The 16,716-nt window shown below is 36.1% G+C and overlaps 4 protein-coding genes and 2 long non-coding RNA genes across 7 annotated transcripts; 4 read left to right on the top strand and 2 right to left on the bottom strand.

Annotated features, from left to right (window-relative positions):
- Window positions 1-2,050: 2,050 nt before the first annotated feature.
- Window positions 2,051-2,888, top strand: LOC110852054 (alanine aminotransferase 2). The gene is made up of 4 exons (XM_035853775.1): window positions 2,051-2,157; window positions 2,258-2,443; window positions 2,536-2,684; window positions 2,751-2,888. The coding sequence occupies exons 1-4, from the start codon at window positions 2,071-2,073 to the stop codon at window positions 2,839-2,841; spliced, it is 513 nt and encodes a 170-aa protein (XP_035709668.1). The 5' UTR covers window positions 2,051-2,070; the 3' UTR covers window positions 2,842-2,888.
- LOC118436215 (mast/stem cell growth factor receptor-related protein Kit-like) lies at window positions 2,795-8,035 on the bottom strand. The gene is made up of 20 exons (XM_035853774.1): window positions 7,625-8,035; window positions 7,330-7,534; window positions 7,138-7,247; window positions 6,920-7,061; window positions 6,543-6,830; window positions 6,115-6,441; window positions 5,849-6,022; window positions 5,654-5,784; window positions 5,535-5,580; window positions 5,328-5,464; window positions 5,072-5,240; window positions 4,881-4,993; window positions 4,637-4,790; window positions 4,340-4,555; window positions 4,112-4,223; window positions 3,934-4,042; window positions 3,732-3,854; window positions 3,616-3,649; window positions 3,356-3,533; window positions 2,795-3,273 (listed from the first exon to the last, which is right to left on the bottom strand). Exons 1-20 carry the CDS (start codon window positions 7,901-7,903, stop codon window positions 2,970-2,972), a joined length of 3,351 nt encoding a protein of 1,116 aa, XP_035709667.1. The 5' UTR covers window positions 7,904-8,035; the 3' UTR covers window positions 2,795-2,969.
- A 163-nt stretch (window positions 8,036-8,198) lies between these two features.
- Window positions 8,199-9,320, top strand: LOC110851802. 2 transcript variants are annotated; one of them, XR_002548086.2, is made up of 2 exons: window positions 8,199-8,909; window positions 8,975-9,320. It is a non-coding gene; the product is annotated as an uncharacterized LOC110851802 (long non-coding RNA). The 2 variants fall into 2 exon arrangements; XR_002548085.2 differs by having other exon boundaries at window positions 8,431-8,895.
- Window positions 9,231-11,579, bottom strand: LOC110851801. Its single transcript, XM_022099706.2, has 7 exons — window positions 11,199-11,579; window positions 10,922-11,108; window positions 10,714-10,829; window positions 10,491-10,638; window positions 10,168-10,407; window positions 9,767-10,099; window positions 9,231-9,699 (listed from the first exon to the last, which is right to left on the bottom strand). Exons 1-7 carry the CDS (start codon window positions 11,433-11,435, stop codon window positions 9,335-9,337), a joined length of 1,626 nt encoding a protein of 541 aa, XP_021955398.1. The 5' UTR covers window positions 11,436-11,579; the 3' UTR covers window positions 9,231-9,334.
- On the top strand, window positions 11,319-11,715 carry LOC118436216. The gene is made up of 2 exons (XR_004835287.1): window positions 11,319-11,444; window positions 11,530-11,715. It is a non-coding gene; the product is annotated as an uncharacterized LOC118436216 (long non-coding RNA).
- A 2,945-nt stretch (window positions 11,716-14,660) lies between these two features.
- Window positions 14,661-16,693, top strand: LOC110852053 (filaggrin-2). The gene is made up of 5 exons (XM_035853696.1): window positions 14,661-15,424; window positions 15,488-15,667; window positions 15,772-16,173; window positions 16,450-16,536; window positions 16,578-16,693. The coding sequence occupies exons 1-5, from the start codon at window positions 15,139-15,141 to the stop codon at window positions 16,691-16,693; spliced, it is 1,071 nt and encodes a 356-aa protein (XP_035709589.1). The 5' UTR covers window positions 14,661-15,138.
- Window positions 16,694-16,716: the final 23 nt, after the last annotated feature.

The following is a 16,716-nucleotide window of genomic DNA, read 5'->3' as shown; positions in this document are numbered from 1 at the left end:
TCTCCAGTTTGGGCTGATTTGGAGAAAATTCTGTTTCAAGAGATCAAACTAACGCCACAAGCTTTCTAGTGTAAAATTACACTAATTAATTTGTACATAATTTACATTCGTTTATTCATTAGTGTATTTTTATAATTCCAAAATCTTGAATGAAATTGCTATTTTTCTAAGACAGGATTATTAATTAAATTACCATAAAGTCATCCTGGTTAATACACATAATGCCAACTTGTATAAGTTATTATTGTACCAATTACATAATTTTCAATTGTTGACGGTTATTCAACTTTGTTCATACGTTCTAAAGTAATGTACTATGAATCATACGACAAAATATATCTTGGCATATATATCTAACAGAGCTACATTTCTTATCGTGTGCTATGAATGCAATGAATTGTCATTCATAAGTTCTCAGTAATAAAATAGTCTAGTTGCGTACACGAGTCCATGGTATGTACCTTACTAGTACATTTATGCATCCCAAACAAAATTTGTTTTAATTTTCATTCATCTTCAGTCAGTATGCATATTGTTTTCCCTTCCCTATTGATAATATTCCTGGGATTTTATTATTCATCCACATTTGCACTTTATCCCCGAAGAAAAAGGGCAACACAATGCTTATCATCACAACCGACTAATTTTACTGTTATTCGAGAACCAGGGAGGAAATTGTTCGATCCAAAGAGTATCCGAGAGAGTTATAAAAATATAAATTTCGCTTTAAGGGGGCCCATTCATTTACGATCTATTGAAATTAGGCAAGAGCTTCAACGGGTAAAATAATACTACAACATGCATACGTAATTGAGTCCAATGTGCCATGATCTCTAAAATGCAACATTAATTTGACCAATAAATCATTCAGGGCGTTAGGAAAGGATTCCAAGATGTAATTTTTTCCAATATTGTGGACTCTCAAGGAACGGGACAGAAACCAAACACATTTTTGCGACAGGTTATTTATTATGGAATCCTTGCGAAAATTACCTTCATGCATGAAGAACTGAAAGATTTACTTGGTACTAATTTTGATTATTTATTTAATTGATTTAGGTGTTATCCCTCGTGAGCGTTCCACAACTCATGAATTCTTCAATTTTTCCATCGGATGTTGTCCAAAGAGCAAAAGAGTTAATTTCTCAAATGAAGGGGAACACGATTGGGAGCATGACCGGTGAAAATGGGTTGGAAATTGTGAGAATTAAAGTTGCAGAGTTTATTTCAAAACGGGATGAAATTCCCGTTTCATTTGAAGATATTTATCTAACAAATGGCGTTAGCGGAGGACTCGAAGTACTTAATTTTTTTCGTATCATAAAAAAATTATATACTTACGTAATATTTATTATTCATAGTTGGCTTTCAAATTGGTTCAATGCAAAGATGTTGATGTTGGGATTTTGACACCAAATCCTTTGTACCCCTTGTATTCTGCTCTTATGACGCAACACGGCTTAACAAAAGTATGATCTTATCGTCATAATACAAGGAAAATTAGACATATTTGTAATTATTCAGTACTTTTGGTACGATAAGTCATATGCTTTCAGATAAGTTACAACTTAAACCCTGATAGAGCTTGGTCTCTCGAAGTCAGGGAGCTTGAACGAGCTTATGATAATGCTACATGTTCATGCAACTGCAAAGTTAGGGTTCTAGTACTAATAAATCCTGGGAATCCTACGGGAAAAATCTTACGGAGGCAAAACTTGGAAGAAATTATAAAGTTTGCTTATTCCCACAATCTCATTGTATTTGCTGACGAGGTCCAACAAAAGTTAATTCAAATTACTTATTTTAAGCGATACTAGTTTTATCATCCAATTTTTTATTGTGAAAACTATAGATTTACCAGCACAATTTACTGGGGGACGTGCCTTTCTTATCGGTGCACAAAGTCGCAATGGAAATGGGACCTCCGTACGATAAAGTGGAACTCGTTAGTTTTCATTCAATTTCCAAAGGTGGAGATGGAAAAAATTATTTCTAAACTGAACCAACGTCTGACAAAATGAACGTAATTATAAAGGCTACACGAGTGAAGGGGGACTTCGGGGTGGATATATGCACCTCACGAACATCGACAAAGGAGTCCATGATGTGCTGCACAAACTATTGACTGTTCAACAATGCCCGTCAATCGTGGGCCAGGTCAGTTTGATTTAGTTTAATTGCAATTGTTCACAAATTTTATTGCGCTTATTTTGGCAGTTAAAAATATATGCTTGCCTATATGTATGTATGTATGTAGGTTGGGTTGTACAGTTTGGTCAGTCCACCTCAAAATGGAGAACCATCGTATGACTCATTTCAGCGAGAGATTGCGGACATTTCTCACAATTACAAACAAGTTGCAAAAATTTTAAGCACCGAGCTTAATAAAGTTGTTGGTTTCAACTGTTCTCAACCTGAAGGTGGACCTGTAGTATTTACAAAGGTGCAAAATTACTGTTTGTCGCTGTACCGTAAAATTGTACCCTAAGTTATATGAATTATGTATAATTTGTAATTATTCGGTTTGATTTTCAGTTTAAGATACCACAAAAAGCAGTTGATGAGGCGGAAGTTCAAGGAACAGCACCGGACATATTTTACGGTCTGGAGTTGCTTGAAACAATGGGAATAAGTGTAGCGGTGGGGTCGGCATTTGGACTTTCACCAACGCAGCATTACATGAGGTTTGTCACATTCATATACATATGTTTAAATAAGTACAAAAATCACAAGCTTAGCATTTGTTCTAGGCTTTCCTTGCCAGCCAAGGTTGAAGACATTGACAAACTCGTGGTTCGACTGAAAAGCTTTAATCAACAGTTTTTGGAAAAATATTCTTGACAATAAAATCCTATACTTACTTCATAGATATGTCTAATGTAAGACTACACTAATAATTGACAGATTAATATATGAAAAATATTATATGAAATAAATGTTGTCACAAATGATTTCTAAAAATATTGCGCTTATGGGACGTTGGAATACATTATTCGTCCAGGAGAGGAAGGGTCATAGTTTGCGTATTGGGGCAAACCCTCCGGATTCATGTTGGCGTACAAATTGACATCATTTGTATAGTACTTTCCATCGCTTTCGCCACCAGTTGACACAGGTTCGCGTAAAAATGTTAAATTATGTTCAGATCCAAGTTCTTGTGGGATTTGTTCATTTGTAATTTTTTCAATTAGATTGGAAAAGTATTTTCGTAGAGACGAAAACTCTGGCCTGCCCATTGGGTCATCATCCCAACAGTTCACCATTTGGCTGTAACTATTAGAAAATTTACATTAATTACCCAATTTCTGCTAATTAATTTACAAGATGGCCATAATATAGCCTCAAATATTTTTACATGTCAAATGTTGCGAATTTTGGCCGTCCCATTCTCATGCCAGAAGTAATTCGATGTAAAAAATCCTTATCCCATGTCTCACTAGGAAAAGGTGTATCACCAAGGCTAAAAATTTCCCATAATGTCACAGCGTATGCCCAGACATCGGACTCTTTCGAGAATGTTAGCGTTGATAGAGCTTTAATTGAGTCGACGAATGTTAAATTCAAAATGCAACGGAAGAAATATATTATTAAATTAAAAGCCGCTTAATGAAGTACCTTCAATCGACATCCATCTCCAGGGAAGGGGGCTCTGCATATAAATACGAAATGCTTAGATATGCTCTGATCACAACATGTACGACATATCAATATTTCGAAGGAATTATTGTTACCTTCGTTTTCTTCACGTAATTTGTGCACTCGTATAATTTCTTACTGAGTCCAAAATCCGAAATCTTTGCAGCTCTGGCTGTATTCAATAAGATATTTCTTGCGGCTAGATCTGCGTGTACGACCTGTGTACATATGTACGTAGGTTAATAAAATTAGCGGATTATTTTGTATATTAATTTTGCCGTGTTGTTTAATTATTACCCCTTTAAAGCTGAGATATTCCATTCCCTTTGCAATTTGCATTGCCCATTTTATCAGGTCAAGAGAGCTTAGACGATCCTCGGCATCAGGTCGAGATTTTAGAACTTGCCTAAATTTAATTATAATTAAATGATAACAGAATCACGAATGACACGACGGACCTTATTTCTTTACTTACAAGCTGAGCCTTTGATTTTGATCAATCAAATTAATGAACCGTGCTCGTCCTTTTCTGAGATACGTTTCAAGACTCCCGTTCTCACAAAACTCCAAAACAATATGGATATTACCTGTTAAGCATTAAATACATAATATATTAAGCATGGTACAGTGAATAATTTGCAGGCTGGGTAATTGCAGCCTGCAGTAAATATCAAATTCTATTGATAAGAATTAGTTTCCATACGTGTGCGTATATTTCGGGTACAAACTCCAAACAAGGCAACGATATTTTCATGATTTTCAATAAAGATCATTATCTTAACTTCCGATAAAAGTGTTTTAAATAATGTCACATCAGCCGAAGGTTTTGCGATTTTTATGGCCACGTTCATATTTTTTGACTTCATGCGACCTTTTACTACGACAGAAAACTCGCCAGAACCAAGCACCTCAGAAGCGTCTGTAGAATTATTAAAATTAAAAAATTATTAAGATTAAAACTGCGATTGTGATTGCAAACGAAGCATGTTTAGAAACTCACCAAACTCAACGTCATCTAATTCCACTTCATATTTGACATCATAAGGCATCAAGTCCAAATTATCTGCTTTAAGGGCTTGGCTGGAATTGACGAGTTCGGGTCGTCCTTTGAAAAACTCGTCAATTTCATTCTCCGTCAATCCTCGAAGAAGTTCCTAATCAGATTCAGAGCGTACAAACAAATTACGTAAATAGTGTCCAAATTTGGATTTACTTTGACATAAGAAACATTCGTAAATACTTGCCTGCGCTTTCAAGTAGCGGTTAACAACGTATGCCAAAACAATAATGACTGCTGTCAGTACGAATAAAATGGTTCCAATCAACGCTTCGTAAGTAACAGAGGACGAATCTTCTTCTGATGACAAAAAATGTACACATTTGATGCATTTTTTGAAGGGTTACAAAATTGATAAAGAATTAATAACTAGAGTACCAATGGTGTTTAGTTTGAAACTAAACGAGTCATTTCCAACTATATTTTCAGCAACACATAAATAAGTTGCAGCAGAATTATCGTCAACTTTTAAAAATTCTAGAAAACTTTCTCCATTTGAGCCCGTCGTAATTTGAGTTGACTCGGAGACACTGCTATTTTGAATCGGCTAGATGGTATTTTGAAATTGACATATTTTAATTCATTCATGCGACCATTTGTAAAAATCAAGTATGTGTCTAAGTGATTTATGTACAATTCCATCCTTAAACCAGCGATATGTGGGTTGCGGTTCACCAAAACCAGAGCAGTTCAGTCTTTGTGTAGTTTTTCCAGTCACAAAATTTGCAAAAGCTTGATCTTTTGTTGCTGAAATTTTTGGATGGAGTAAATCTGGATTGAAATTGGTGCATTATTAAATGTTACCCAAATTTTATGCATGGTTTACTAAAATTGTACTTACGTCTTGTTTCGAATCGACGTTCAGTATCGTAAAACTCGGTCGAGTTCTAAAATAATCAAGGAAAAAAGATAGTCAATGTGTTATTTTAAATAACAAAGACAAAATTGATGCATGTATACCATCCATGGAGCATGGCAATGAATCGAAACAGCATCAATTGGCAAGTCAATCTTTAACTCGGCCAGCACGTTATATTCGTCAACCTTTCGTGACGAGGAGCCCTCGAGAACTGTGATGTTAAATGAAGACCCTACAAAAGATACTCAAATATATTAAACTATACTCAAATGTAAATCGCTTGGTATAATTATTACCTTGCAGAAATTTTTGCGTTTTATTTTTAAACTCGATGGAAAATTTCAAATCATCTGCAAATAAAAATGCAACCGCTCGACACAAAAATGTCGAAGTGTTATTCGTATACAAAATTGGTTCGACATCATCCATCTGAATTAATTCGGAAGGTTGTAGTTCTTGCCAACTTGACCCTGGAAATGACAGACCATTAAGCATTTTACCGATAACCCATGAAATGCCATACTTGATCAAAAACTCTGTTTAATTAAAATTAACGACTAACGCCTCAGAAATTGAAGGGACACAAAGAACATGAAATATCTCAAAAGACCGCGAGCTTGACATGCCACGGCCCCATTAAGATGTGCGTATGGAACGCTGGCGCAATCGTACCCTTCGCCAAGGACAGGGTTAAAACAGCGCTTGGAGTCGCTAGAGTAGAACTGCTTTCGAATGTTGAAATTGCACAGGTTGGGATTTGCAAAACAATGCTTCATGTATTCGCAATGTGGCGGATCGCGACATCGGACCGTGGCGACAGATCTGTCGTTATATTCCGAGCCACAGTTTACTTCTCCTTCGAAATTGTTCAAGACCAACGTGGGCGGCTCTAATGGGCGAGTTAACTAAATGTCAATATAACTGCTCAATTTTTGCATAGGCAATACAATTACTAAGTATTTCTCAGTACTTTAACTTATTAAAGTTTACCCACAAATTCCAAACCCCATGTCCAAATATTACGCTGGTCAGCCACGTTGACACATGAAGCGCTACCATTTCCTCCAAAGCTATGAATTTTTGCAGTCACAATTGTAGAATTTGTGAGGCTGTCGATTTGCGTGGTTTTGCTCAAGGTGTGATTCATTGAAATACTGACAATAATGTCGATATTACTTGAACCACTATTTCCTGTCCCATCACCGCGAGAACATTTCAATACCAATTCCTCGTCAGTAAATATTTTGACATGAGGCGTTTTCGGGATATAGTTATACCCTGTGGTAACAGCGAAGAAGTTATTAATACTTAATTTTGCTATTATTATATTGCTTATTATTAATAACACCAATGAGTAATTTTACAACCTGGAATTGTTCGCGTAATGGTTGCAGATACAGAAACCGTGTCATTCAAAGTTACGCAAGTGAAATTTCCTTGTACCATATTTTGGAACTGAAAGCCTATCAGAGGATCGTACAGATAATTCACTGGACTAATTGGTCGTCCCTACATTTAAGAATACAAGAGATTTTATACATGTGGCAATTCTTTAGAAAGTAATGCCGAATTATTCCGTACATACATTTTGAGCAATCAAGTTTACTGACAATTTTGGGTCGGTAGTAGGACAAGGAATGACTTTCGAGTCCACCACAGTCAAGAGTTGTCCACTGTTAACAAAGGGGTGCCTTTCTAAATAAAAATATATAGCCTCGAATGTACATTGCAGTGATTAAAATTAAGACACTATTTGTGATCGCTCGTATCATATTACCATGTCGTAGGAAAACAGCATACGATTTACTGATTTTTGGGTTCATGGCGTGTTGACAGTATATTCTTGCACTTGCGGAAGTCACATTTTTACCAGGGTCAAAGAAAATTAAAATCTGTAGTTTGAACAGAAATTCGATCCCGTCATCCGTCAAATTAGCGATTTCTCTTTTATACGGCTGAATGTGAATAAAATCTGGAGCTCCCTGTAAAAAGTTTTTGAATTGATACAAAATTCACCTAAAACTTAAATAAATCTATGTGTATCAACCATGCTGTAGGCTGAAATTACTTACAATGTGACCCGTAATATTCCATTCGATCGGAAATGGTGCTTCGCAAGTCAGATCCAACTCGAATTTGGTCAGCGATACCAAAACTGTTTCATTGTTGATTTGAACAAACTCCCAATTTTTTAACGTCATTCCAGGATTTTCCCAATCGTCAACTTCATTATTGGCTAATTGCAAATTAATTTTCAGGGTTTCATTGATTGTAGTAATGTCTCCAGTGTGGTTTTGACATTCTGATGGCGTCCAGAAAAGGGCTTTCACTACAATGATTAAGAAAAACATGGCTCTACTTGACCATTTTTTGCAAATAAATTCAGTTCAGGAAAGTGCATTTGTTTTATTCTCAAATTTCCACAACTTGGCAAATTCTTTCAACCTTGTTTCAACCAAGAGGATGTGGGATTACATTTATTTGGTATTTAATTCTGTCTTTTGTACATTTTTGTTTTGTAAAAACTTTTCCTATAGAAAATTGGCATTCATAATGGTGCATACTTGTATTTACAAATTAGTATCGGCTTATTTAGAGATAAATACTTTTTCCAATGAAGAAATATGGCATTTTCTTTCAAGATGCATAGTTTAATCTTGAAAAATAGCAATATGATTGAAATGCATGCTGCTAAAAGTATTTTTATGTATACTTTACACGCTTTACATGAATACATTATGTATATACTCTACGCAGATGACAGAGCCTGTTTGTCGCAAACAAGCATATTAATGATTGGCCGAAATTACATGTACATTTGTTCAAACACTTATTATTAGTCATCCATGTATTGAATAAATTTCCATGAAATTGACTTTAGATTTGAGTGGCCACGATATGTCGTTTTATTTTGATAGCTGGACAAAACTAGTCCATTCCAGTCTAGCTAAAGATGAGCACTTACATATTTGCATATATGCACATGCATACGGCTATCAGTTTCATTGTTAAAATGACGTACACATCCTACTCAACGACAGTAAATAAGTACAATAAGTGGAATCGCCAAACTTGTTTGACCACAACATTAGTTATTTTATCTCTTTGTCCATTATTCGCCCTAAATGCCATCTGCCTCGATTTATTTTGTCAAGTCGTGTCACTTCCATTATCAAGCATATAATACGTTACAAATTTGCATTGTGTAACTACATCAAGAACCTACTTTAGTAATGAAACGCAATTGCTGATGTAAAGCTGCCTACAATTTTGTCGTCGATTTTGGAATTATTATTAAGAGCAAAAAGGGGCGAACTACTACATAGACCGAAGGATACCAAAGGTCCGTTCCAACAAGTGAGCTAATCGCTTATCATTTTATGGACGTGTTTATTACTAAAGTTTTCGAATTTCTAATTTAGAAATGCTATTTAATACTCGTACTGGGATTTTGATTGGAATCTTGCTGTGCACTTTGTTGTGTGCCGAGAGCAAAGAAGTCGGACTTTTGGAAGAGATTTCACAACCTCTTGAGAATCAAGCATTTAATGATCGAGTAAAAAGAAGCCCACAATCAAGACCAAGCATCGGAACTCAACAAACACAGGCATGCTACAACTGTCAAAGATGTTATCGTGGGTGTAATCGCAATGGGGGCACTTGCTGCTAATGCTGCTAATTCTACAATATTTACTCATGATACGTGGTTTTATTTACAAAATTTTGATCTGATGGAAATATAATTAAACAAGATTTGTGCATAATTTACATACTTATTCAATCTACAAACAATTATTTTCTCCAGTTGGTAATTTAATTTCGGAAGTTATCCATTCCGTTGAGTTCCACCAAGGAGCGTGACACTTGAGTGAAATGACGTTTGAGGGGAACGGCTCCATTTTCTCGAGAACTCTGACCACGTTAAATTCGTCCCTCGTCTTTCGATGAGAATAAAGTGACGACCCTTGGTTGGCATCCGACGACTCCAAAAACACTTCCGTTCCGTTTTCAAATTTTATTGAAAACCGTAAGCTATCAGCAAATAAAAACGAAACAGCTTCGCATACAAACTCGGTTTTGTTACGAACATTAACTTCATGTCCGAGGCGGATGAGAGCATTTTTTGGAGCTTCCTTCCAATTGGAGTCTGCAAAGTAGTACAATTTAGTAGTAATGCTAACTGCATAACTATGTCGTGTCTAAAATCAACTTACATCGACGATAATCAAGTCCCACAAAGAATAGGAATCGTTTTATGGCATGTTCACCACTTCCACATTGGACAATGCCGTTGAGATGGTAATACGGCACACTTGCGCAGTCTGCTCCCTTGTTCTTCTCTTGGACCCAACAGCGCCCAGGAAATTGTGAGTGGAATTGCTTCTGTCGCCGATAGTTGCACGACTGGGGATCCGCGAAGCAGTGTTTCATGTACTCACAGTCAGAAGGGTCGCGACAGCGCACAGTTGCGACAGATCGGTCTGAGTACTCTGATAAGCAATCCACTTCTCCTTCATAGTTGTCCAAGTACAGCTCCGGTGCATGTCCTGAAATTTCAAAATGAACCAATTCTGCTGACAATTATTAACTATAAATAATAATTGTCGGCACAAACCTAAGATTTCGAAATTCCAAGTTTGAGGAACGTTCCCAGACGCAATCACACCACATTTTAGAATACCCTTCCCAGAAGCCCTGGCAGGAATCAAGATTTTATATCCTGAATAAATTTGTAGCACTTTTACTTGGTCGAAAAGCCTGCTGTTATTTGCTGAGGTGACGGTGTAGTTTGGCGTAGGACAGAAGACTTCGATATCTTCCCCGATAAATCCTTTTGCTTCCCCAATAATTGAGGCTGCAAAACATTGCAAGGATTTATCAGCAATTATAAACCAGGCTAAAATTGATGTATGCAAATGATATTAATATATACCGTACAATTAGGAATTGTAAATGTGACGCTACTTTTGGTTCCGTTACTATTTTTCGCTGTACACACAAATTTTCCTTCTAGTGCTTTGGATGACAAGAAGCCTTTAGACTCAACATATCTCAGATTCCCTCCTTCAACTTTGACTAATTCTCCCTAATTTTCGACCAAATAATAAGAATACTTTCCATCGTGTGGAACTCTAATCCCAGAAAAAGTGTAAGATCTCACATTGTCCTTGACGCGATGGAGTGTGACGGGCACGGTTGGGTTGGTCGTAGAACAAGGAACCAAGAAGTTCGACGAAATACGTTCCAACGTCTTTGACAACAGTAAAGTAGTTTCATCTGGAATTACACAGACAGACAGTTCATTGTACACTATAATTCACATTTTTCATCTCGATAACCCATTTTGCCCATTTGGATAGTGGGGTAACCTGATGGAACAAAGACATCATACTTTGATACGATTTCAGGACTCCCAATTTTTTCGCATGAAATCGTAGCAGAACTAAACGAATTTTCAATGGAGGTAAAAAATATTATGATTTGCAAAAGAAATGATTCTGAATTTCTATTTGTGGTTCTGCGGTACGGCTGGATCTTGACAAACTCTGGTGGTTCCTGAGTTAAAATTTACATTTTTATGCATATTTACAGCCAGAAATTTTACGGATTTTTGAAATAAATAATGGTCTGTTATCTAGTACTCACAATTGTTCCCTCGATCTTCCACTGGATTGGGTAGGGTGCACTGCAGTTGAGAATAAAGGTGGATTTGTTCTGCGAAAAGACCTGTTGGGACCCATCAGATATGAGAAATTTCCAATCAGACTCTGGCCAGTCTTGTTGCAAAGCTAAGGTTGGTTTTTCAGAGACGTCTGCACTTGCTGTATTGTAAATGCAAGATGCGATGAAGTAAAACCAAAACTTTTCACTTAAAAACAGCATTTTAAAATTGTAAGTATTTCTGAAAAGTTATCTGTCTAGAAAATAGTATTGTTTGTTCGTGTTGTGCTGTCTTAAATGGTCTAGTTCAATCTAGCGGATGGCTACTGGAGTAGGGAATAACAGGAAATGACTAATTTAGCACGAAGAGACACAGGAAACTCAGGACAGAGGAATCAATTAAGTTGTACAAATTACACGTATATTTATTTACCTGGGAGAAGGATGTATCACAACATTAAACATATTACAATGAGATTTGTTGGCTTGGCCAAATTCATGCGAGGATGGGTGTTGTTTGGTCAGTATTTTATGACTTTACTGCAAAATAAAATGCATGCATGCATGTATGCACATACATATGTATGTATAATATCCAAAATATTTTGTCGCGTCTTTCTCATACAAAAAATTTGCAATTGTAATCTTATTTCTCAGAATCCCTCAAGTCCTTAAACAATTCTTGAAACAGCTCAAGATAAAACATGGTGACGTTTGCGTTTAGTGCTTATTTATGATTCTTGGAATAACAAGTACGAATATTTATTAGGATGAAACTTGTATAAATCCTTTCATAAAATTTGCAGTAGGGTTTTAATGATTTATGTAGCCAGCAGCAAAGTACATTACTACATATGTAAATAGATAAAAATATCAATACACGTACGTAGACTACATCGTCAATAGACATAAACAGGAATCTATGTAAATGCATATTGGATGGTGGAAGCAGAATTTTGATTAATAAATACTTCGATAAATTTTTATGGTGTATTTTATTGCGCGCAAATTTAATTTAGTACTCAATGTAATAACTTTTTATGCCGAAATATCCAGATAAATTTCATCAGCAGCACCCACCACGGGTATTGCAATAACCGTTACATCGATTACAACGACTGCATGCCATAACATCGTCATTGCTGCTACCGCTTGGAATCGGCTGAACACTGTCGACGTTATCTTGGGCAAATGCTTCATTTGTCGGGGTTGCTTCTACATTGGAGATAAAAACGGCTGCAACTGCAAGTACGATGACAAATAATCCCACCCTCATGTTTGCTTTATTTGGGAGCACCTAAAAATCGGAAGAAATGTAAAGATTATATTTTATACTTGATGGACTGTGCTTATTTTTAGGACAGGAAAAATCAAAATCATACCTGAAATTGACGCCAAACTGGCAAATGCTTGCTAAATATTTAAGTTTGTGACTTTCATTCACTTAATATGTATTTATATACTGTAATAATGTACCTAAATTAGTTTTGTTTTATGAATTCTTGGAAGCACGCAATTGTAAAGTTCACGGATGTAATCAATAATGAAACACTTGTTCCAGGTGTTTTTTTACTGACCAAAGTTTTAGTCTCAAATCGGATTTTGTCAGTTTAATGTTGTATAATTTGATTTACTTGTTATGCTGTGGTTAAGGTTAATATTTGCACTTATATAATTAATGCATTTCTCAAAACTGTGAATGAATTAAATGCTTCATCATGTAGTTATATTGTACATATCTGACAATTAGTGATCTATTCAGCCATTTGTAATTTTTTTAAATGTCATAAGATGTCATAACTCATTACATACGTACGTCAAAACAATTAGAGATTTAAGATATTTTCTGACAAATTTAGCTATCACCAGTTGCGGTTTTCAATGGCAATGGCGTCATACAGGACGGAATACCTGTATTTTTGACCCTGCTTAATGAAGGCGCTTGATATCTTTGCATACAATGTCGAATTCTTTATTAAAGGCGAAACTTGGAATAAAATACATGCTATGCAGCCAATTCTGTTCATTGTGCTTAGAAAATACAACGGAAAGTTTCTTAACACTTGCTAAGCAAAGAGAAAGTCAAGTGGTGAGCATAATATAAATCTAATTTCAACCCATCAGCATCGTTGCAAGTAACTTAACTATGACAGAATTTTAAATAAATTTTCCCGTCTAACGTGTAGTGTCGTAAATGCAAAATTCAGTAAATTAAAGTTCCACAAGATAAAGAAGAATATATATTCAACTGTTGAAAGTATGAAACCCAAACAGGATCTAACCCTTCATTGATGAATTTAACTTGTAATGACAAAACATTAATTATACTAAAGAATTTGCTCCAATTGATTCACTTGTGATGGTTAAGTATATACGCAGTAAAGGGGAAAAAATGTGTTAAAATGCCTTTGTACATCAGCCATCCTACTGCATACATACATACAGTACCACTTCACTTGGGTGTATTTATAACTACATAACTAACGGCTAGATGAACTTGGAGTTGATTGATTCTTGCATCCATCCAAACCAGCATTGTCATGAATTAATTTGAATCGACAAAGTTGAAGCGATTTTTCAATTCAGGGAATTAAACTTGAATTTTAGACGACTCCTGTTAATTACTTAGTTGCTTGGCTGGGCGTTGGGCGTTGTGGCAGAAAAACTTAAAATGACCATCTTTGGTTGTTGTACGTGAGGAAAGGCAGAGACGCGCATCGTCACGATTCGCAATCTTTGTTCATTTCATGAAAACCGTTTATGCGCAGTCCACTACTTGTGCCTTTATATGGTCAATAAATGTATTGTGATGAGGTTTTCTAGAATTTTGGTGGAAGAATGAGAGCCAAATATATTAGAGAACGGATTTTTAGAGAACGGTCGACCGTGTTCTACGTGATCAAGTGACTGCCAAAGTAATTACAAGTCTACATTTTTATATCATTTGTAAAAGAAAAATGCATGTGTTCAATAAATACATAAATCCTGCCCTAAATAAATGTCGGTCTGTTGCCATTTGTGAATTAAAAATTATAAACATTTCAAGTTTTAAAAATACAAAATAAATCCCGTTCGAAAAAATTTTCTATATTTTGAAAAAAATACTATACAAAAAAATAATTGGAATGGTATGAAAACTGATGCACGTAGCAAATAAGTATGCATATGTAAATATATAGTGACATAATGAGATTATGCCAATTCTGCTATTATTTATTTACATATGTACTTTGTTTCAAAACAGTGTAAATGAAACTCGTCGTAATATACTAAATACAGCATGAGAAGGGTGCATTTAATCATAGTTGTGGATATAGTTATTTACAAAAAGTCTATTTTTTGTCTGAATGTTTGTTAGTACGTGAAGACTGCCTGCTATTGAAATTGACTCTTGAAATTGAAAGATTTTTACGTCAACTCACTGTGTTCCAATTGCTGAATGGATTCAAAGTTAGTGAGGAGACGCTGATTTCTTGACAAAACGGTATCTCGGTGAGGCAGCTGCATTGTATGCTTAAAAAATCAGTGTTACATACATATCTAAATATGTACATACGCGTATCTCAAATTACTCGAACTTTTGGGTTCCATTGACCCACACACAAACGCCAATTAAAAGGATATACGTTTAATTCATCTGATTCACAAGCAACAAAGGGATTTAAGGCAGACTTTCGCTTTCCACTTCACATCCTCATATAAAAGTTGGTGATAAAGACCCGTAAACTTTCTTTAACGAAAAGTCCGTCAGTTGGACCACTTGTGCAAGTGCGTGCGAGTTTTTTTTCTCAAAATGCCTTAAACTACATATTTCATATATTTTTGTAAAATATGTAACTCAATCGTCTAAGTACTTTTTGTCACATAATTATTACTGCTGTGTTAAACAAGAGAGGAGTTCACCTCCCATAGAATATAATAAAATATGTTGTTAAACTTTGTAAAAAAATTGTTCAAAATGGTGCCAAGAAGTTCGTCCTCGTATGCGTTAATCATTTCACTAATTATTGCAATAAAGTGTGAACCACCCCCATTTGGAGACGACGGTCCCCCCGAATACTCTGAACAGCAGAACCATCGCCATCATAATCCGTACGAATCAAGTCATGACCAAGGAAAGTTTGACTACGGGCATGGATTTGGATTAGGCCATGAGCCATCAGGATACAGTGATAGTGGTGACGACAACAGCATTTACGAGCAAAGTTACAGTAAGAATTCCTCTTTAATTATTATAAATACAGGAAAAATGTATCAATGTTCTCAATATCAAGGTCCATCTTACGACTATCATTCGGACGGATACGGATCAAATTATGAAAATAATTATAATAACCACGGACCAAGCTACGTTCCAAAAAAGCACACAATCAAACAATATAGTCACAGCAATCCAAATAAAAAGTATTCCAATCTTTATTCCGGTCACAAAGGATACGGGCAATACGGGGACGGTAATTACAATTAATGCCAAACTACTCAAAAAATATTGCAAATTACTTATAATGAAATAATGAGGACCGATGATTAGGACTGTATGCTTGTGCTTTAATATCAGGAATGACTGCAACCCAGTCTGCAAACTATGGAGGTGACGACGAAGGTTCCAGCAGTAGCAGTTCCACTAAAAAAGGGGGCAACAGTCACGGCCACCACGTGCATAAGGTGCAAGCCGAGAAGGACGAAAAAGGAGGTGAAACCGTGTCCTATGAGTCTTCTGGATATCACACCAAGGGACACTCGTCGCACGGAGATGATGGTCATGGGCATAAAGAAACATCCCATGGCCACGGTGGTGGTGGTGGTTATCATGGTGGTGGAGGACATGGAGGTCACGGAGGTCATGGTCATGGAGGTCATTACGGTCTACCTGAAATTGCTCATGGTCATTACGGAGGTGTGAAAATAAAGAACATTTTGCACAGGGAGTCAGAGTCGCATGCTCGTATCCGTCGAGGAGGTATTTTCCCAGTTTTGTCCGACTAATAAGGCAATGGATAGCAAAAATGCTCTAATTTATTAATCTCTAACGAATCTCGAATAAGTTCTCAATGTGTATAAACATATGCATGTAACAACCAACGTCTACCAACAAACAAAAACTAACGTGTACAAAATGCGGCTTTGACTTTCAGTAACATATTTATTATCATTATTAAGTAAATACTTGTAGTTGGTATATTAAATTAAAATATATAAAAGCAACATAACCTATTGACCTGTGGTGACCTTGCAGGCGGATATGGTGGGGGTGGGTATGGCGATGCCGGGTGGGGCACCAATGGGGGTGGGGGCGGATGGGGGGCAGGGGGAGGGAAAGGAGGTAAATTTTTTGCAATATTATTATACACATTTCACAAAAAGGCGATTCCTTAATATGGATTTATTTTGGAACTGTGAAGGGGGAGGTGCGCACGGGGGGACTGGAGGTATATACCTCAAAACAAGTTACTACTCACAAGTTTGTCAGATATAATTAAATTTATAACGAATTAACACATGT

This window comes from Folsomia candida, unplaced genomic scaffold (genome assembly GCF_002217175.1).
Source record: "Folsomia candida strain VU population unplaced genomic scaffold, ASM221717v1 Fcan01_Sc007, whole genome shotgun sequence".
NCBI lineage: Eukaryota > Metazoa > Arthropoda > Collembola > Entomobryomorpha > Isotomidae > Folsomia > Folsomia candida.
This window is presented reverse-complemented; position numbering and strand designations above follow the sequence as displayed.

Bases quoted from the DNA above. Each gene is read 5' to 3' on its own strand.
- LOC118436215 (XM_035853774.1), bottom strand. From the start codon at position 7,903: ATGTTTTTCTTAATCATTGTAGTGAAAGCCCTTTTCTGGACGCCATCA. The intron at 7,535-7,624 runs GTAAGTAATTTC...AACTTTTTACAG, and splicing joins GGAATATTACGGGTCACATT to GGAGCTCCAGATTTTATTCA. The intron at 7,248-7,329 runs GTAATATGATAC...ATTTTTATTTAG, and splicing joins TGCTGTTTTCCTACGACATG to AAAGGCACCCCTTTGTTAAC.
- LOC110852053 (XM_035853696.1), top strand. From the start codon at position 15,139: ATGTTGTTAAACTTTGTAAAAAAATTGTTCAAAATGGTGCCAAGAAGT. The intron at 15,668-15,771 runs GTAATTACAATT...CTTTAATATCAG, and splicing joins ATACGGGCAATACGGGGACG to GAATGACTGCAACCCAGTCT. The intron at 16,174-16,449 runs GTATTTTCCCAG...GTGACCTTGCAG, and splicing joins TGCTCGTATCCGTCGAGGAG to GCGGATATGGTGGGGGTGGG.
- LOC110852054 (XM_035853775.1), top strand. From the start codon at position 2,071: ATGCACCTCACGAACATCGACAAAGGAGTCCATGATGTGCTGCACAAA. The intron at 2,158-2,257 runs GTCAGTTTGATT...GTATGTATGTAG, and splicing joins GCCCGTCAATCGTGGGCCAG to GTTGGGTTGTACAGTTTGGT. The intron at 2,685-2,750 runs GTTTGTCACATT...CATTTGTTCTAG, and splicing joins CCAACGCAGCATTACATGAG to GCTTTCCTTGCCAGCCAAGG.
- LOC110851801 (XM_022099706.2), bottom strand. From the start codon at position 11,435: ATGCTGTTTTTAAGTGAAAAGTTTTGGTTTTACTTCATCGCATCTTGC. The intron at 10,408-10,490 runs GTACGGTATATA...AATGTTTTGCAG, and splicing joins CACATTTACAATTCCTAATT to CCTCAATTATTGGGGAAGCA. The intron at 9,700-9,766 runs GTAAGTTGATTT...ACTACTTTGCAG, and splicing joins GGGACTTGATTATCGTCGAT to ACTCCAATTGGAAGGAAGCT.